The sequence below is a fragment of the Balaenoptera borealis genome (assembly GCF_965194805.1).
Source record: "Balaenoptera borealis genome assembly, chromosome: 13".
Taxonomy (NCBI): domain Eukaryota; kingdom Metazoa; phylum Chordata; class Mammalia; order Artiodactyla; family Balaenopteridae; genus Balaenoptera; species Balaenoptera borealis.
Window position 1 is genome coordinate 57,383,417 of NC_138870.1, and position 22,235 is coordinate 57,405,651.

Genomic DNA, 22,235 nt, shown 5'->3' on the forward strand with positions numbered 1-22,235 from the left:
GAGACAAAGAAGGACACTATATAATGATCAAGGGATCGATCCAAGAGGAAGGTATAACAATTGTAAATATTTATGCACCCAACATAGGAGCACCTCAATACATAAGGCAAATACTAACAGCCATAAAAGGGGAAATTGACAGCAACACAATCATCGTAGGGGACTTTAACACACCACTTTCACCAATGGACAGATCATCCAAAATGAAAATAAATAAGGAAACACAAGCTTTAAATGATACATTAAACAAGATGGACTTAATTGATATTTATAGGACATTCCACCCAAAAACAACAGAATACACATTTTTCTCAAGTGCGCATGGAACATTCTCCAGGATAGATCATATCTTGGGTCACAAATCAAGCCTTGGTAAATTTAAGAAAATTGAAATCGTATCAAGTATCTTTTCCGACCACAACGCTATGAGACTAGATATCAATTACAGGAAAAGATCTGTAAAAAATACAAACACATGGAAGCTACACAATACACTACTTAATAACGAAGTGATCACTGAAGAAATCAAAGGGGAAATCAAAAAATACCTAGAAACAAATGACAATGGAGATACGACGACCCAAAACCTATGGGACGCAGCAAAAGCAGTGCTAAGAGGGAAGTTTATAGCAATACAAGCCTACCTCAAGAAACAGGAAACATCTCGAATAAACAACCTAACCTTGCACCTAAAGCAATTAGAGAAAGAAGAGCAAAAAAACCCCAAAGCTAGCAGAAGGAAAGAAATCATAAAGATCAGGTCAGAAATAAATGAAAAAGAAATGAAGGAAACAATAGCAAAAATCAATAAAACTAAAAGCTGGTTCTTTGAGAAGATAAACAAAATTGATAAACCATTAGCCAGACTCATCAAGAGAAAAAGGGAGAAGACTCAAATCAATAGAATTAGAAATGAAAAAGGAGAAGTAACCACTGACACTGCAGAAATACAAAAGATCATGAGAGATTACTACAAGCAACTCTACGCCAATAAAATGGACAACCTGGAAGAAATGGACAGATTCTTAGAAATGCACAAACTGCCGAGACTGAACCAGGAAGAAATAGAAAATATGAACAGACCAATCACAAGCACTGAAATTGAAACTGTGATTAAAAACCTTCCAACAAACAAAAGCCCAGGACCAGATGGCTTCACAGGCGAATTCTATCAAACATTTAGAGAAGAGCTAACACCTATCCTTCTCAAACTCTTCCAAAATATTGCAGAGGGAAGAACACTCCCAAACTCATTCTACGAGGCCACCATCACCCTGATACCAAAACCAGACAAAGATGTCACAAAGAAAGAAAACTACAGGCCAATATCACTGATGAACATAGATGCAAAAATCCTCAACAAAATACTAGCAAACAGAATCCAACAGCACATTAAAAGGATCATACACCATGATCAAGTGGGGTTTATCCCAGGAATGCAAGGATTCTTCAACATACGTAAATCAATCAATGTGATACACCATATTAACAAATTGAAGGAGAAAAACCATATGATCATCTCAATAGATGCAGAGAAAGCTTTCGACAAAATTCAACACCCATTTATGATAAAAGCCCTGCAGAAAGTAGGCATAGAGGGAACTTTCCTCAACATAATAAAGGCCATATATGACAAACCCACAGCCAACATTGTCCTCAATGGTGAAAAACTGAAACCATTTCCACTAAGATCAGGAACAAGACAAGGTTGCCCACTCTCACCACTATTATTCAACATAGTTTTGGAAGTGTTAGCCACAGCAATCAGAGAAGACAAAGAAATAAAAGGAATCCAAATTGGAAAAGAAGAAGTAAAGCTGTCACTGTTTGCAGATGACATGATACTATACATAGAGAATCCTAAAGATGCTACCAGAAAACTCCTAGAGCTAATCAATGAATTTGGTAAAGTAGCAGGATACAAAATTAATGCACAGAAATCTCTTGCATTTCTATACACTAATGACGAAAAATCTGAAAGTGAAATTAAGAAAACACTCCCGTTTACCATTGCAACAAAAAGAATAAAATATCTAGGAATAAGCCTACCTAAGGAGACAAAAGACCTGTATGCAGAAAATTATAAGACATTGATGAAAGAAATTAAAGATGATACAAATAGATGGAAAGATATACCATGTTCCTGGATTGGAAGAATCAACATTGTGAAAATGACTCTACTACCCAAAGCAATCTACAGATTCAATGCAATCCCTATCAAACTACCACTGGCATTTTTCACAGAACTAGAACAAAAAATTTCACAATTTGTATGGAAACACAAAAGACCCCGAATAGCCAAAGCAATCTTGAGAACGAAAAATGGAGCTGGGGGAATCAGGCTCCCTGACTTCAGACTATATTACAAAGCTACAGTAATCAAGACAGTTTGGTACTGGCACAAAAACAGAAATATAGATCAATGGAACAGGATAGAAAGCCCAGAGATAAACCCACGCACATATGGTCACCTTATCTTTGATAAAGGAGGCAAGCATATACAGTGGAGAAAAGACAGCCTCTTCAATAAGTGGTGCTGGGAAAATTGGACAGATACATGTAAAAGTATGAAATTAGAACACTCCCTGACACCATGCACAAAAATAAACTCAAAATGGATTAAAGACCTAAGTGTAAGGCCAGACACTATCAAACTCTTAGAGGAAAACATAGGCAGAACACTCTATGACATACATCACAGCAAGATTCTTTTTGACCCAGCTCCCAGAGAAATGGAAATAAGAACACAAATAAACAAATGGGACCTAATGAAACTTAAAAGCTTTTGCACAGCAAAGGAAACCATAAACAAGACCAAAAGACAAACATCAGAATGGGAGAAAATATTTGCAAATGAAGCAACTGACAAAGGATTAATCTCCAAGATTTACAAGCAGCTCATGCAGCTCAATAACAAAAAAACGAACAACCCAATCCAAAAATGGGCAGAAGACCTAAATAGACATTTCTCCAAAGAAGATATACAGATGGCCAACAGACACATGAAAGAATGCTCAACATCATTAATCATTAGAGAAATGCAAATCAAAACTACAATGAGATATCATCTCACACCGGTCAGAATGGCCATCATCAAAAAATCTAGAAACAATAAATGCTGGAGAGGGTGTGGAGGAAAGGGAACTCTCTTGCACTGTTGGTGGGAATGTAAATTGATACAGCCACTATGGAGAACAGTATGGAGGTTCCTTAAAAAACTACAAATAGAACTACCATACGATCCAGCAATCCCACTACTGGGCATATACCCTGAGAAAACCATAGTTCAAAAAGAGTCATGTACCAAAATGTTCATTGCAGCTCTATTTACAATAGCCAGGACATGGAAGCAACCTAAATGTCCATTGACAGATGAATGGATAAAGAAGATGTGGCACATATATACAATGGAATATTACTCAGCCATAAAAAGAAATGAAATGGAGGTATTTGTAATGAGGTGGATGGAGTTAGAGTCTGTCATACAGAGTGAAGTAAGTCAGAAAGAGGAAAACAAATACAGTATGCTAACACATATATACGGAATCTAAGGGAAAAAAAAGCCATGAAGAACCTAGTGGCAAGACGGGAATAAAGACACAGACCTACTAGAGAATGGACTTGAGGGTATGGGGAGGGGGTGGGGTGAGATGTGACAGGGTGAGAGAGTGTCATGGACATATATACACTACCAAATGTAAAATAGATAGCTAGTGGGAAGCAGCCGCATAGCACAGGGAGATCAGCTCGGTGCTTTGTGACCACCTAGAGGGGTGGGATGGGGAGGGTGGGAGGGAGGGAGATGCAAGAGGGAAGAGATATGGGAACATATTGTATATGTATAACTGATTCACTTTGTTATAAAGCAGAAGCTAACACACCATTGTAAGGCAATTATACTTCAATAAAGATGTTTAAAAAAAAAAAAAAAGAAGATGTGACACATATATACAATGGAATATTACTCAGCCATAAAAAGAAACGAAATTGAGTTATTTGTAGTGAGGTGGATGGACCTAGAGTCTGTCATACAGAGTGAAGTAAGTCAGAAAGAGAAAAACAAATACCATATGCTAACACATATATATGGAATCTAAGAAAAGAAAAAAAAAGGTCATGAAGAACCTAGGGGTAAGACGGGAATAAAGACACAGACCTACTAGAGAATGGACTTGAGGATATGGGGAGGGGGAAGGGTAAGCTGTGACAAAGTGAGAGAGTGGCATGGACATATATACACTACCAAACATAAAATAGATAGCTAGTGGGAAGCAGCCGCATAGCACAGGGAGATCAGCTCGGTGGTTTGTGACCACCTAGAGGGGTGGGATAGGGAGATTGGGAGGGAGGGAGACGCAAGAGGGAAGAGATATGGGAACATATGTATATGTATAACTGATTCACTTTGTTTTAAAGCAGAAACTAACACACCATTGTAAAGCAATTATACTCCAATAAACATGTTAAAAAAAAATGTAATCCTCATGATGACCTTACAGTTCCCATTTTACAGATGAAAGAAAAGAGGCTTGAAGATAGTAACATTCCTAAAGTTTTGCAGCTAATGAAATCTAGGTCTACCTGAATCCTGAAAAAGAGCTCTTAACCATAGCACATGTTCACTGGTTACTCATTAGTATTATTTTACACCAGCCTCTTACACATCCCTGGGGGTGGCCATACCCAGGATGTCAATGGTTCTCTGATGTGGCTTTACATCTGCAGCTCTGATCATGATGGCACTTTCACCTTTGATCTTTCATCACCATCTGCCCAAAAGAAGCCTTGTCATGGGGTTGCCAGATTCTCATTCTAGGTAAAGAGAGCAGGATAAGAAACTCTTGCCTTTGTATTTTCTCCTGTGAGCCCAACAGGGTTCAGGCCATGATACCCCAAATTATGCCACCTTGATGTATTGAATATTTCACGCTGAAGGAATTTGAGAAAAAGCATTTACAGAAGAGACTTTCTGACCTTCTCCTGAAGCAGGTCACATAACCAGAGGAAAGGAACATTCTAGTCTTTGATGACAAGGAACTCAGAGGGGAATCTGAACAGCAGCAGGCCTTGCTAAGTGTCCCACCATTTACTACACTTTTCCATTCTTCACCAAATCTAGCATAAAAACACTCAGGTTTTACTGCTTTTTCAGGTCTTTATATTCTTGTGAAGGTCTCTCTGTCACATATAATTTAAATAAACGTATGCTTTTCTCTTGTTAATCTGTCTTTTCTTATGGGATCCCAGTCAAGAGCTTAAAACGATAGAGAAAAAAGATATTTTTCGGGACTTCCCTGGTGGTACAGTGGTTAAGAATCCATCAGCCAAGGCAGGGGACCGGGGTTCGAGCCCTGGTCTGGGAAGATCCCACATGCCACAGAGCAACTAAGCCTGTGCACCACAACTACTGAGCCCACTTGCTGCAACTACTGAAGTCTGAGCGCCTAGAGCCTGTGCTCTGCAAAAAGAGAAGCCACCGCGATGAGAAGCCCATGTACCACAATAAAGAGCAGCCCCCGCTCGCCACAACTAGAGAAAACCCGCGTGCAGCAACGAAGACCCAATGCAACCAAAAAAATATATAAATTAAAAAAAATATATAATAAATAATGCTGCCTTTAAAAAAGAGAAGATATTTTTCCTTCTCTATAAGCATTCAGATGTCAATTGAATTCCAGACAGGCCAAGATTACCTCAATCCTCCCCAATTCTTTCAATCAACTATCTATTCAGTATAACTATTTAATAATGGCTAACATAAAATTTTAGTGAAAAATAAAAGAAGGCAATAAAACTAAAAAGGAAAGACATTCTTTTTAGTGGCTGTACAATTTTTTTTTTTTTTTTTTTTTTTATGGAGAAGCCTGACTTTGTTGGAAATGATTGATAAAAACTTTAGACTGGAAGAAGAAGCCCAGGGAATGGGGATTGAGTCTCACCCACTGGTATTCAGCTACTACCCAACAATCAAAATAATGCCTCTGATTATTGTCAAGGACTAAACCGATGCTTTTACATAAACTATTTCACTTAACAGTATTGCTGTGGGAGCATTAAATAAAGTAGTTGAGAAGGAAGCCCCAGACAACTAACCCTTTCTGCCCTTGACACTCACCATTGTGCCCCCACTATATACCCCAAAGCCAGTAGAATTAATCTCATTATATCCATTATCCTTGTTTATGTTAGTGATCATGAGAAGTCCCAGACTCACAACACATCCCTATGTACATTCCCTTTTATGACCTCCTCTCATACCCCTAACTCACTGGATCTGGAATTCACAGTCCCGCACTAACCAAATTCATCCTATCCTTGACTTCCTCATACTCAAAAGATAAACTGATTTTCCCTTAAAGACACTGCTTCCCTTCCATCCTCCTCAAATGGTGGCTGTTTTCTCACCCATCTTTTGGGTCCAGAGGTGGGGCAGATATCCTTTCATGTAATCACTTCTTTACCCTCCTTCAGCAACCTTGTTAATAGTCTTTCCCCTTCTTAACCAGCTTAGAGTTCATTACCAGTTCATGAACCATCATGAGTACACCCTTGTGTATCCCCCTGACTTCCTTGTCCTCATTCTCCCTATCCTACTTACTTGGCCAAATCAAAGTCTGCTAAACGTAACTGTCTGTCTCTTCTCTATATATTTTCACCCACAGCTCAATGTGGATAGAGACAAACACTCAACTACACCAACTAGTGTTCCATAATTTCATGACCTTGGACCTCAATGGGCCCTTAAAGTTGCCTGGTAATCTACATTGCACTCTCCTGATCCATCCATTCTTCTGCTTCTCGCAAGCCTCCAACATTCCCTGAACCTCACTCTCAGCTTTCTGTTTCACTGAGAAAATTTTAAACAACCAGTTAAAATTTCCAAAAGTTCTCACCACCACGTTTACTCAGCTACCAACATCAGAACCCACATAGTCTACCTTCCTACCCCTTAACAAAGATAAATTTTTTGTGCACCTGCCTAAAGCTAATTCCTCTGTGTCCTCAGTTCATCTCTCTTTCTTACTCATGGCAGTACTCTGAAGTTCTTTCCTCTCTCTCCTATATCATGTATTGTTTTACTCTTAGATCATTTCTACTAATATGTAAACATACTACTTCTTCTCCCATCTAAAAAGCAAGAACTAAAAAAATTTAAAAACTTCTTTTGATGTCATATCCTGACATCTACCCCTTTCTTTGTTCTCCTTTGCAAAAAAAAAAAAAAAAAACTCTATAAAGAGTTATCCATGTTTATTGTCTCCAATGTCTCTCTTAATCCCATTCTAATCAGGATTTTACCCTCACCCTCCAACTGAATTTCTCTTATCCAAGGTCAGCAATGGTTTCCATGTTCCTAAATCCAGTGTTCAGTTCTCAGTCCTCATTTGACCAGACTTAACTGCATTTAATACAGTTTATTCCTGAAATGTTTTCTTCACTTGGCTTTCAGGACATCTCATTTTTTAGGTTGTCCTTTTATTTCACTGGTCATTTCTTTTCAGTCTCTTTGATTGGTCTCTCCCCAGCCTCTTAAAGATAGTGTGCCTTAAGACTCAATATTTTGCTTTCCTTCTCTTCACTATGTAAACTCATGACCTTCATAAGTTCAGCTGGTATTAGGTCTTTAAATACCCGCTCTACCTTCAACTCCTAAATTTACATCAACCATCCAGAGTTCTCTCTCAACTCCAGACTGATATACCCAATAGCCTACTCAGCATCTCCACTTTGAAATCTAATGGATTCCTTAAACTTAACTTTCAAAATTGAATTTCTAGTTTTCCACCCAAAACCTGCTACCTCCACTTTCCCCATCTCAGGTGATGACAACGTCATCTTTTTAGTTGCTCAGCTAAAAAATTAGAGATATTCTTGACTCATTTTGCTCCAGCCACACTGGAGTGCTGGCTCTTCTTTTACCATTCAAGGCAAGTCTCCACTTTAGAGCCTTTGCAAAGATGTTCCCTTTGCCTAGAATCCTCTCTTAGCTCTTACAAGTGCTTCCTCAGTTGTTATCTCCTCAATGAAGCCAATTATAATTACTTCATCTAAACCTCTAGCCCATTTGCTCTGTCCCACCTGTAGTTTTCCCAGTTCCCCCATTCCTTTTTACCTTTTTTCTGTAGCACCAATCACCTTCTAACATACCATGCAATTTACTAACATATTATGTATTTCTTTTATAATCTGTCTCCCCTTTGCTGAATTCTAAGTTCCTCGAGGGCAGGGATCCTTGCTTGTTTCGTTCACAAATGTATCTCAAGTGCCTAGAACAGCACCAGGCACATGGTAGGTGCTGCAGTAAATATTTCTTGAGTGAAAGAATAAACTCTCACCACAATATTATGAGGAAGGCACAATTCTTTATCAGATGAGGAAACTGAAACTTAGAGAATATGAGGGTCACACTACTTGTAATGGCAGGACCAAGATTCCAATCCAAGCCTCTCTCCCTAGAGTTCCCACTCACTATTCCATACCAAATGGTTTTTGCTCAAAGTGTCCAGAGGACAAAGGGGATACCAAGATGAAGGATGCCATGGGGAGTTGAGAGAGAAAGGAGAAATAAATCTTTGTGTGCCAAGCTAAACAATTTGGACTACTTTCCACAGAAGAAGCTCTGAAGTAAATGGCTACATAATTACATCCATATTTTGGAGAGATAACTCAAACAGCTACCAAATGGAACACTGGAAACCAACAACTCGGCAGCGGAGAGAAACACCAATTTTAATGGGTCTTAATCCAACTCTAATATTTCCACAGCTAAAAATGACTCTCCTTCTACTAATTCATTACTCCGTGGTTCATTTAATCTGGCCCCCACTTTAGAAAAAGTCTGACACAGCCTAAATAGTTATGAAATTACACTTTATTCATATATATTAAATATTGATAAACGAACGTATTACTTTGCATTTGGGTACAATCACAATTGTCAGCAATATTCTGAAGCACCAGGCATGAGATGAGAAGAGATGCTATGTTTTTATCAGGGGACAAGTCATATCGCCTGACACACTCAAGTGCTGTCTGACATGCCATCATAGCAGTGGCTCAGAAGGCATAGTCTAAAATAGGCAGTAACTGGATGGCATCATTTCATTTATCAGCATACATTATATCATCAAGTGAAATAAATGCACAACCCACAGGGTCTTGCTTAGGTCAGCTGCCTAGTTGGCCCCCGAGATAAAGCCTTGTAATCACATAGACTTGCCTAGTTAGTCAGAAAAAAAAAGGGTCAAGTGAAAAGGATACAGGAATTATAAATAACACATAAATTAATAGATACTCATTTTCATGACATAAAAGTTACTATTATAAATACTTTGATTGATAAGTCTAAATATATATTCCCCATATAAATAATGTAAAATATTAAATAGTAATAAATAGATTTAGATTTAAAAATTCAAATATTGCAGGCAGGATGACCATTATTTCGATGCTCTCTGGCCTCGAAACAGATTCTGACTTCTCCTCCGCTTTCTCAGGTTAGATCTTGGCGACAGGTCGCTCATCACTTTGATGAGTTCACTTATGGCTTTGCGCTGGATCTGCAGATCATCTACCTATTGGGAAAGAAAACAGCAAAATTAATTTCAGGCATACAAATCATTAGGATAGTCTGCTGTCATGGTCCAAGAAAGTAGAAGTATTCCTTTAAAATAAATTATTTTCACTAGCAATATATTACCTTAATATGTAATGTTGGTTCCTTCAGTGATTAAGACTAAAATTATAATTAAATTGCTAGTTGTGCTGTAACATGGTGGGACACATTACATATCCTTTAATTTACCACTACAGAATTCTGAAAATTATATAGCAGAAAGAGCCTTGAAGTAGTGACCAAAAAATGTGTGTTTGAATTGTGTGTGTGCAATACATGTGACTTTAAACTAGTCACTTAGCCTCTCCAAATCTCTGTTTTCTCCTCTGAACAATGAGGAGATTGTTTAGACGACCTCTAGGCTCTCTACCACTTTTATCACTTTGTACTTAGTCTTTGTTATAAGTATCAAATGAGTTACTATAGCCAATGGCTCTCACCTTTGGTGTGTAGAAGAATAACCTGGAGACCTAATGAAGAACTCAGACACCCAGGTGTATGAAATCAGACTAGGCCTGGGCCATTGTGTAGTTACTAACATCACCAGGTGATTCAGGCACCACCAAAGTTTGAAAACCACTGGTATAGTTTCAGTACTTTGTAAACACCAAGTCCAAGTTGGATGAAAATCATAATTTTTAATTTCCCCCAAATTAGGTCAGTCTCATCATTTCCATAATGGGATTAAAAATAATCGCTGATCATATTTACATGACAATAATCAATTACTGGTATATAACACTTAAAATTAGGAATGAAAGCAAATTTCCTGGTACCCTGCCTTCCATTCCAGCAAACTGAACTATTTTCTCACTCTACCCAATAGGACCATTTAGGTGAAGTCATGCTTCATAAAATGAGGACCATTTACTTTCATCTTTGCTCTGCCACTAGATGTCTTTCTAAAGTTGGAAACACTGCAGCCACCTTGCCACATTTCTGAGAATGACTGGGAGATTCTAGGCGACAGGACTAAAAGGCATAACATGCCTTAAATATGTGCGCAATTGAGCAAAAAAAGACAATGGTTGAGAGCTCACTCAAGACTGCCCATTGTGAAGCAGGAGGCTTGGAGCTTCCGGAAGGATGGGACCAACAGTTTTTTTTTTTTTTCAAGGCCCAGTTACAGCAGAGTAGAAAAGTTTCTACCGGGTGTGTGTTTACAAGTGATAAATTGAACTTTCCAGTATTCAAAGCATCACCAAGAAACTAAGAGACTCATCCAGGACTGAACAGCAAGCCAGAGGCAGCACTGGGCTAGGAATAAGTGCTTTTTCATCCTCTAGCCTGCAACCAATGGAGATCTGCTGAACACCAGAAAACATTACCAGTGGAAGTAGTAATGGTCTTATAATTTTTCCAAGCCACTTATACCATCGAACGTACTGGAGACTAGAGAAATCTTGAAGAGCAAGCACTTATTTCAGTTCCTAGGAGCTTATGTGAGATTGCTGAGAGGCAGACCCAGTTATAGGGAGAGCTGGGCACAAATCCTGAGAGCACAAGTCATAACAGGACCCTTCCTCTTCTCATTCAAGCCTATTTATACCAAAGCCAACCCCCCGCCCCCAAAAAAATCTGGAGGCCTTTGTCTCTTAGATGAAATTTTGGAAAATATGACATCTTTATGCTTCAAAGTTATTTTTCAGCTTCTAGAAACCATAACTTTAAAGACTCAAGACAATTTGATAAGATAAAACTTAGGAGCCTAAGGATTTCTCCAGCCAAGATGTTCTAGTATCCAAAAGTTGATAGAACAATTCTTTCATAAGGTATAAATTCTACCTATTTTCTTTTCTATAAACAAACACTCTCTCCTCTTCTTGGGCTGCACAATCTGAGAGGTTGCCCAGAGTCTGGCTGTAGGAGGGCCTTTGTCTCCTCAAAGGTCATACCTTTCTCCTATCTCATTCTCATTTTCTATCCATGGCATTGTAGAATTTTAGAGCAGAGACCATAGAAATTATAGTGAACCCAACAGGCTCCTTTTAAGATGAGGAAACAGTCCCAGCCAGGCCTGTGATTCATCTGAGATCACACATTTCTTTGGCGGCTGAGCTGGGAGGAGCAACACACATCTTCTCCCCCTGCCCTCCCACTGCTCTTTCCATTAAGACATGCAACCTCCTATTCAAAGCAAGAGAATTTCCAACACACAAACACGGGGCAATGGGAGAACTGCTTTTCAATACTCCCCCCACTTCTTCACTACTTCTTTCTCACTGATTTGTTCATTCACCTATCTTTGTGCTGTAGGCATAATTCCAGTATTTTCCCAAATCACAAATTTAAGTGACTCGCATAACTGACTTTGCAAAGTCACCCAAAACACAAACAGAATTGGTAAAGAGGGTTTTTGGCCACAGGTTCATTTCATAGCTTTAACAACTGTACCCAGTAGCTAATTTCTACTTTCTGGGAATGTAGTGCTTTGCAAGAGCCTCTGCAATGAAAACAAAAAAAAAAAAGAATTAAGATCATCTCACCGGAATTTGAATCAGCTTTTTGAAGTCATCCAGTTTCTCAGAGCTGCCATTTAAGAACTTCTGGAACATGTCCTGCTTGATGATATCCATGCTCCTTTGAATGATCTGGTTATCTTTTAAGTTTTCAAAGAGTTTGAAGTAGAAGGAGACGATTTGGCTCTGAATTATTTTTTTGTCACTCTCCTTGGGAGAAAAAGGCACAAAGAGAAGTTGATGTGAATTTATCCAGCAGAAAATAAGCAATAGGAAAATTAGCCAAATGGAAATGTTCAGCTTACATCTTTCCAGTTCTTCAAAATTTCTAAGAAAAGAGGCCCACCACCAGCCACATCTGGGGTACTTGCATTCTGAGAAAACAAAACAAAACAGGAAAAAATTGGTTTACAATTAGTCCATAAATTGCCCTAAAACTGGACTTCAAGTTTTATTGAACTTGGATGCTGACAACGTGCACTGATTTTCTTTTCAACACTCTGTTTAGTTCTAACAATGTTTTCTCAAAAGCTATCATGTTGGATACAGCCAACGACTATCATGCTATTTTAGCTTTCTTATTTACTAATATAACTTCACAAATGAACTCAACAAGGCTGATGATACTTCAGTTGTCCCAAATAACTATAGTAAGGGACAGAAAGTATTTTTAGGTCTAGTAAAAAACCCCAGCAAAACCATCTCACTATAAAATACTGCCCCGCTATGGTACAAGTTTCTTAACCTCTACCTGTGCCCTCCTATAAGGTATTACATCAGCTTTAAAAGATAGCTTCAGCTGTAATTATAGTCGCTAAATTTTGGACATATAATAAAATATTTAAAATGCAAAAAGCTATTTTAATTAACCATAGGTAAAAATTTTAAGAAACTCATAAAATGAAAGAAAAAAATGTTTAAATATAAACCAGATTAAACTCCTACAAAAAATCTCAGCAAATGACTACTCCAAGAGTAATTCACAGACAATCTGGATGGGACAGTAAAATTTTAAAACCACTTTTTGGAGAAAAAGACCTGTAAGTGTTTTTTTTTTAAGCCAAAGCTTTAAGGACCTCATCTTCTCTAATTGATCAGTTATTTCAAATGACCATTTTTAATGCTAATCTTGACCTTCTTTTGACTGTCACCATCATAGCAGCCTGAGAAATCAGAAACAAAGACCTAGTCATTTTTTCAGTATGCATACTACTTGACATCATAATTGAACGGACTCTCATCACAAAATTAGCAACGCTCTAAACTATACCCATATTATGCCCATCTTTTGGAGGATTCATGAATCACCACTAAATCTCTATAGCAAATTGAGTAGAGAGTTAAAGCATTATCTAGATCGTTTAGTCAAAAAATCACATCCAGCCAACAACAGTCACGATAACACCAAGTCTTCTCAAGATGACTGTGGGCTAGAGATGAGAGCCCATCATAGATACAATTACAAGTCAACATCAAACATCAGTCATTTCAACCACAAGCAAGTATTATTAAAAGGTCATACTTACAAAATATTCCTTTAGGTTTTCTATTTCTTTAAAAAATGGGGCCTGGCAGTAAGAGCCAGAAGAACCCAAAATCACACACAGCTGAAAAGCTAAGAAATAACTGGTATATTTCATTGTTTCGGAGAGAGTTAGGCGAAGTAGTTGAAATCAGTAGCTCCTGTATTAGGTTGATCAGGTCCCAAGGACGTAGCTGATCTCTCTTTTCTAATAGCTGATCTGCAGATGATCAGAAGAATGTACTGTGTCTCCTTTTGCTACTGGTATTTATACCTAGTTGAAGTCTCATCAGGATTACGTATTTTCACAAGTTTTTTAAGATGAGATGGTGACAGATAGACAGAGATGCTAGTTAGTTGGTATTAATAACTATGGTTTTGTGGCATTTTGGTGTTGTAGTTAGAGTTTCCTTTCAACTCCTTGGGTCTTTTGACGAGGAGACAGACCCATCATGCCCACCTGTGCCATTCTAGTGGGATACTTTGAAAGCACTTTCACTTCACACCATCCAGGGATTGGAAATTTTTGTGCACCTCCTCCCTTTGCCCTTGTAAAATGTTGATTCCTCATCCAGAGATTACATTGATCATTCGTTTGTGGTCGGAAGCAAGTAAAAAAGGAAATTCTAGGGGCTCTCAAACCTTTACAGAGGGGGTGCCTCTTAAAATTTTTCTTGCAAATGACCAGAAAGCAAGGAAAAGAATGTGGTTAGAAAACCAATGTGGTAGGAAGCCCTTCATCAAAGATGGTTAATATAATATCTACCACAAATTTATGTTGCTCTGACCAACAATGCCCAACAGAAATATAATGCAAGCCAATTTTCTAATAGCCCCATTACTAAAGGTAAAAAGAAACAGGGAAAAATAATTTTTAAATATATTGTACTCAAACCAATACATCCAAAATATCATTTCAATATGTATCAATACAGAAAAATATTAATAAAATATTATACATTCTTTTTGTCATACTAAATCCTAGAAATCTGGTGTGCATTTTATACCCATGGTACATCTCAATTTGGACTCACCATATTCAAATGCTCAATAGCCATGTGTGGCAAGAGGCTACCATATTGAACAGCAAAGCTCTAGAGGATCAATTGTTCCAAATAATCATTAATGATAGATTTTTTTTTAACTTTCTAATTTTTTTCCTTTCAGATACAAATAGGATTATTTTTTCTCCTCTCTTAGTAATTTACTTATGAAATACAGCACTTAGGGATGGCACAGAAGACCCTCCACTATTTGATTCCAGCCCACCTCGCATTTCAACCTGTATTGTATACACAGCAGTATTGCAGTTATGAATGCAGACTTGAATCCTGTCTCCACTGCTATCTAGCTATATGATTTTGAGTAAGCTTCTTAACTCTTCTGTAGCTAGGTTTCATTATCTTCAAAGTGAACCTAATATTAGTATCTTCTCCGGGCTTCAGTTGAAAATTGTCAGATGATAATTTATTAAGTGCTAAGAATTTTGCCTATCATGTAGTAAGCACTCAATAAAAGTGATCTATTCCTATTCAGGCACGTTGGATGACTAGTCATTCCTAAAAAAACACACCCTGAGCCTTTGCTCATGCTGTTCCTTGATTTCCCACATCTGTGCCTCTCAGAGTGGCACCCAGCCATCCAAGTCCAGCCTAAAAATCATTATCTGCATGAGTTCTCTCAAAATGATCCTTCTTAAAAGTAATCTCACATCTTCTCTACACAGGCCTAGGAAAGTGGTTCACACTTTTCTTAGAGTCTTGATCCCTCAATCTCATATTAGAGTTAGTTATTTACCTTCTCCTAATCTAGGGACTGAGTTCCCTAGAATCAGAAATTGTTTCATCCCTTCCATAACACAGTTTTCTTCCCTAAAAACATTGTAGCACGGAGATTTGTCCATAGACAGCACTGAATAAAAGTGAACTTGAATGCTTAATTCAGGGCCTACTCTTCCCTCAAGCTAATTTTCTTCAAGTTCTAATCCCAATGCTATCAGAACTAACCTGTAGGAAACTCGTTTTTAATTAAAGAGGGTCCAGGATTAATGTTGGAAACCTGATGCTATGTCTCTTTAGCCAACCCCTGCTTACTGGGGCAATTCCATGTATTATTTTATGTGAAAAAGGCCTGAAAACTGTTTGAGGGGCTATCTTCCCAAAGAATAAACAAAATCAAAAAGTGTTTGTGGGACCAAAGCCTCACATCAAGCAAATGAGAAGTGTGGAAATTACACTGCTGCCCACAAAGCTCTATTGTATCACTCCTCAAGGAAAAAGACGGCCCAGATAATGTGCTTACAGGGTGACACTGTGACAAGAAACCCTTTCCAAAGCCTTGAGACAAGTGCAGGCACTCAATACTACCCAGGAAACCTATGACCAAACTCCAAGTTACTGGAAGGAATGTTACCAACGTTCTGGAAAGAAGTAAAACTTTTTTCTGCTCATCCCTTGATCTATCCACTGGAATATGGTGTTGGGGGTGAGGAGTTAAGAATACTGAGGTCCTAAAGGAGCTGTTACAGTGGAGGATTACTGGACTGAATGTCAATATTATGACATAGTATGAGTGTGTTTCATGTTTGGTAATTGCAATCATTGTTGCTTTTGTTGTGGTCATCCATGTACAATGCTTGGTGTCAGTCTATTTATCTCTTGTAAAAATAAAATATAGTGTGTGTGTGTGGAAAAAAAAAAAAAGAAATCAATGCTATGGAGGAAAATAAAGAAGAGAAGCACGCTAGAAAAAAAAAAAAAAAAGAATACTGAGGTCCATAATTGGGAATTACACTTTGTCTAGGGGTTTGTAAATTGCAAATGCTTATTCAAAATCATATGCATATATATATATACACACACACACACACACACACACACACACACACATTAGGGATATGTTTACAACATGGCCAGATGTATAGAATTAGTAAATACATGGCTAAAATTCAAGCTCTAATAGCTTTTGATGGCATGACCAAGCACAGCACAGAATTAGGGAATTACAGAGACTATCTATGGCCTATTCTCTCATTTTTTTAGATTTGTAAATCAAGACCCAGGAAAAAAACAAAATGCTGTGCTTAAATTCATTCAACTGGACAATGTAGAGCTCAGTCTAGAGCCAAGACCTTTTCCCTAATCTACCTGCCCCCAATCAATAGCCATCAGAACTACTGTATGTACCAATAACTGTGTTAAATATATGAATTCAAGTAATTACATCCTATCAGGCTTTGATTCTGGGACTTTTTTTTTTTTCTGTAGAATTTGTGAGATAATAGTCACTCTTTAATTCCTTAAAAAATAGTAAGACTGCAAATAAAAGTTTTGAAATTATTGGTTAGACATCCCAGCAGGCCCAACTTCGTGGACATAAGACCTGTACAGTCTATCAGGACCCTGCACTTAGAGCAGCCCACATTTGGTTTAATGCTCTGTTGTTACCTTGTTGAAATTCCTAATAATTTTTAAACAAGTGGCTCCCATTTTCATTTTGCACCAGTTCCTGCAAATTCTGTAACTGGTCTTGCATCCCAGGCTGGAAGTGAATCACATCCTATGAGATTTTTATCTTTCAACATATGATTTTTGGGTTCAGAATGTTGTCACTACAATAGTATATTCTTTGATCTTTTCCTGTCTTGTCAAGTTTACTAAAGAAGATGTTTCTCTCTCTTTTCTGCCTGTAAAACACCTTCTGTTGCACATGCAAACTAGAGGTTTCACACTTTGTTGGTTCAGCCAACACTGAGACTGCAGAATCATTCACCACCAAGATATCCTTTAAAAGTTTTGCAAACCCACCAGGAGCCAAAGTGTGAGCAAATTACTAAAACGAAGGGACTGAAAACTTTCTTTTTTCTCTTCAGCCAGACTTCTTTCTGAAAACTGGCGATGGTTATGCATTAAGCGTCAGCAAGATTTTCGATCGTATCTCATGCTATCCTCAGCCCTCGCTGAGTAGGCAGTCGTAAGACAAAACTTACACCTTTGTTGCCCTTTTTCCTCTGTGGTCAGCAGTCCTATCCCTAGCGCTCACAACCAAATTATCTCATCCAGACTTTGGGGTAGGTTTCTTCCACCGAGTATGAGTCAATATTGGATCCGTGCCCCACGCTGCCTTGACCCCGGGAACTCCTGACATCACGCAAGCTGAGCCTACGGAAGAAAACGATATACAGAATGGAAATCCACGCGGAGTCAGATTTTCCCCGAAATTTGACTCAAAACTCCCGTATGTTAGAGGAGAGTTTTCTGAATCCCCCTTTTTCTTTCATGCCATCTGGGCAACTTTGAGACTTGAGTCTAAGAATATAGAAAACATTATACTTATGTAGTACCGTTATCAGCTTACAATATTTTCAAGTTTATGTCAAATGGGATTGTATACTGTTCATCTAGGGATTCATGTCATGCTCTGAAGGTCATATTTTTAATGCACAAGGAATTTTAAAGCATCTACTAAGTGCTAAGTACTGTGATTGACACAGGGTTATTAAAGAAGGATGGGACAGTTTTGTTGTGAAAATATTTGTTTATATCCTAATATCACTCAATTAGTAAGTCTTTACTGAGCACCTACTCCATGCCTATAGCCCTAGAGGTTACAAAGAAGTTAACAGTGAGGCAATCTGGCAGGAGCATATGTCACCACATTGGTAGCTAGGATTGATTCCACTGTTCTGGTTACTGGGTAGGTATCCATATTCTCCCTTTTTCTCCACATATGTACATCCTTTCCAGGGTGTTCATATAAGTGAAGAGGACTGACTATTGCATGGAGAGTAAAACACATACCTGACATATATATTGCATTCCCTCCTCCTATACCCATGGCAGGCATCACTAGTTAGCCATGGTGTTCTTTCCTACTAAGTTTAGATGTAGACTCTGAATCCTTTTCAACACTGAAATCTACCAATTCGTTATGTGTTTCATTATCTATTTGTCCCCTTGGGGCAAAGGTTTACTTGTTGCTGTGCCCCATAGCGAGATGAGTTCTTACAAATTACAAAGAAGTAAAAATTATGATCTCTTCCTCCAAGAACATTAGTATTAGAGAAAAAAAATTACAGTTCATGAAGTAATATAGGAAAAAGATCTCTGGCCTGAGAGGAAGGAGTCCCAAATTCTGGTCCTAGAATCTACCACTGGTATGTGGGATTTTGAGCAAAGCCTTTGCCCATGCTTTACATCTCAACATCTTAAAAAGAAGAGTTGGATCCAATGAACTGTTTCCTTCCATTTCTAACATTCTATGTTTCTACGACTGTGATTTATGAGGAATATATTACTGAGAACTAATATTACATGAGATAGAGAGTCCAACAGGCTTAGGAATTCAAAGAGAAATACAGTTGTCCCTTGGTGTCACAGGGGACTGGTTCCAGGACCTTAGTGGATACTAAAATCCACAGATGCTCAAGTCCATTTTATAAAGTTGCATAGTTCAGTGGGCCCTCCATATGTGCGGGTTCCACATCTGTGCATTCAATCAACTTCCACGAATAATATAGAGGGCCAATTGTAATTGTCTGAAAGATAGAAAAGTTGAGGAATTTCATGAATGGATTGAATTTTAATTTCAGTTGAATTTGAGATTTTAATTTTAATTGAGCCTTGAAAGATGTATGGAATCTGTAGGGTCAAATGTAAGGTTCACCATTTGTACTTAACTCTGGGGCCACATGCTTCTTTTTGCAATGATGTCAAAAAGCGAGTTGTCCTCTGGGTGGCCCCTGATATGGCACTAAGCTTTGAAAACATGTGCATCCAAAGGAGACTTAACCGTTCTATCTCCCATCATAAAAGTTCCATACAACAGACTGGCAGATTTAGATTTTCCCCAGGTTAACTGGAGGAAGAATTCTGAAACCATAAACATCCAATGAATACTAAGTTTTTTTTTCTAAGCCAGGGTTTCATAAGTCATTATTACTGTGTCCTTAATCCCTGAACCAATTCATTAACTACTCGAACCAAATTCCCATCTCTTAGTTTTTCAAATGGAAATTGTTTTTAAAGGTTATAAAATTACGTAGGAGCTTTTAAATAAAAAATCAGACTATCCAGAAGAGCACAAGAAAAGAAAAAAATCATCTATGACTTCACTATCCATGGGTAAATACTCTTAGCATTTTGACACAAATTCTTTCATATTTTTTCTAATACAGTATCTAGCTCAAAATTATTCCTTAATAAACTTTTGTGTTTATTAAATATGAAGAAAAGTAGCCTACTGATTATGTCCAAAGACTCTGGAGTCAGGTTTCTTGGATTCAGTTATGACTTTGCTCTACACTGTTGAGTTGAAGTGAGATACTTAACTTCTCTGTGCTTCAGTTTTCTCATACATAAAAAGGTGATATAAACAGTAGCTGTCTCAAAGGATTACATGAGTATAAATTAGGTTAATACGTGCAATGATGCAATGCCTGACATATAATAAGAGCTCAAATGTGTGGTCAACATAACTAGTGCCTTCCAATATCCAGATCTCAACTTCCTGGCACATGGAATAAAACACTTCACAGCCTCTTGCAGTTAAATGGGATCTTGGGACATTTTCTGGCCAGTCTAGTTGGAGTCTAAGTAATGTGTGTCACTTCTGGGCCAAGACTAAGTAAAGCCCCTGGGAAACCTTCCAGTTCTCTCCTCCCTTGCTGGAGTGATGGTCGAGGTCATAGGTTTTGAGACCATGAAACATGCAAGATGGAATACATATGTTACCTCCACTTTCTTTCAGAACCCCTAAAGGAATAAAAAGGTTATAATGCCTCAAAGAGAAAGAGAATAAGACAACAGTAGGTGATAAATGTCAATAAAGTTATGAAAGATAGAAAGAGAATGAGCAAGTGATAACTGACCTCAACTTTAGATTTCTCTGTGACAAGTACCACAACAAGCTGAAAGGAACTCAACAATCTGAAAATCAGTTCACATGGTAGATCTGAAGAAGATTCAAGAACTGGGCTATCAATCACCTCTGAAAGAAGAAGCTCAAGGTAAGATTGAAAATAGAACAACCTTGAAAATACATACACATAAGATGTAGTTAGATCCCTTCCAGCTAATTCAGCCAGGCCACTACCCATGCCACACTTTGTTTGCAGATTGAAAGTTTGTTTTTCAGCAAGGTTCTAGATATCTAACACAGCCAAGGAGGAAGTGAAGTAACTTGATAAGATTAGGATTTAATTAAAAGTCATCATACTGAACAGTGAGACCACTAGGCTTCCAAAATGCTTACTCTATTAGACTTACATCCCCCAGGCAAGTGACTAGAAGATTCCCCTCTTGAAAAACTGCCCAGCCCAAAGGAAAAGACATACTGACATTTGATGTATCCTTCAAAAAAGCACACTAGTTTCAAGTATTACCCTATGAGAATGCTTGTAAGTCAGGAAGCTCCATCTATGCATATAAGACACCTTCCAATAATTAGGACTTCATTATTACATATGAAAACATGAATGACCACAAAATACTTTAGAAAACACTTTAGGATAAAAGATAAAATTCAAAGAAACAAATAGAGAAACACTTTTGGAGGAAACAGAGACAAAGCAGAAGAAAAAAAAATGCAAAAAAATATTTTTTAAGTAAGAGAAGATTCATGAAACAAACAAATAGAGAAAAAAGAATCTCTTAGAACTTAAAACTATAGCAACAGAAGTTTAAAAAGCAATAGAAGGGTTGAAATGTAAGTTTGAGGAAATCTCCAAGAATAAACAAAATGACCAAGAGCTGGAAAATGTAAAGAAAATTACAAAAACTTCTAAAGAAATGATTCAGGAAGTCCAACACATAAATAAGAAAAGCTCCAGAAAAAGAAAAGAAACAATTAAAGGAAGACAATTATCAAGGAACTTTAAGAAAATTTCTCATAGCTGCAAAACATGAGTTTCCAAAATGAAAAACCCAGTGAATTCCTAGCAAAATGAATTTAAAACAACAGACCACAAGGTATATCATTAAATTTCAGAGACTCTAGTAAACAGAGAAGATTCTCAAAGTTCAAGAGAGAAAAGCAGGTCACATGCAAAGGATAAGGAAACAGAATGTTGTCAAACTTCTCAATAGCAATTCTGGAAGCTAGAGATTGATGGAACAGTATGTTCAAATATTTGAATAAATCAGAATAAAATCATGTCCAGACTTGAATTTTATGCTCAGCCAAGCTATCAATCAACTGTTAGGATAAGGACACTTTTCATTCATGCAAGATCTCATAACTTTATTTCCCATGTACGTTTTCTCATGAAGGATCTTGAGAAAGCTGAGAAAGTATTTAACCAAAATAAAAAACTAAATCAAGGAAGAAGACCTGGGATCCAGGAAACAGAGGCTCCAATACAGGAAAGAAACTAGGGGATTTTCAAGCACATTATGAAGGTAGACCCAAAAAGATAGATGTGCAGCAGACTTACAGGGCAACCAGCACTTTTTGGAACTAAAGGACTGAGGAGTTCCCGAGGGATACCTCCAAGGGAAAAAAAATGTAACTAAATGTGTTTCACTATACTATAAAAAATTTTCATCCCTATCAGAGTTTGGAGTGAGGAGATGGTGAATTAGTGATGGGTATGTGGAAAACTAAGAAAACCAACCAAACAACACCAATTATTAACTCCAAG

General features: G+C 37.7%; 1 protein-coding gene across 1 annotated transcript; it reads right to left on the reverse strand.

The window, feature by feature from the left end:
• Nucleotides 1–3,589: 3,589 nt before the first annotated feature.
• Nucleotides 3,590–13,729, reverse strand: IFNG (interferon gamma). Its single transcript, XM_082352959.1, has 4 exons — nt 13,602–13,729; nt 12,381–12,449; nt 12,103–12,285; nt 3,590–9,575 (listed from the first exon to the last, which is right to left on the reverse strand). Exons 1-4 carry the CDS (start codon nt 13,713–13,715, stop codon nt 9,441–9,443), a joined length of 501 nt encoding a protein of 166 aa, XP_082209085.1. The 5' UTR covers nt 13,716–13,729; the 3' UTR covers nt 3,590–9,440.
• Nucleotides 13,730–22,235: the final 8,506 nt, after the last annotated feature.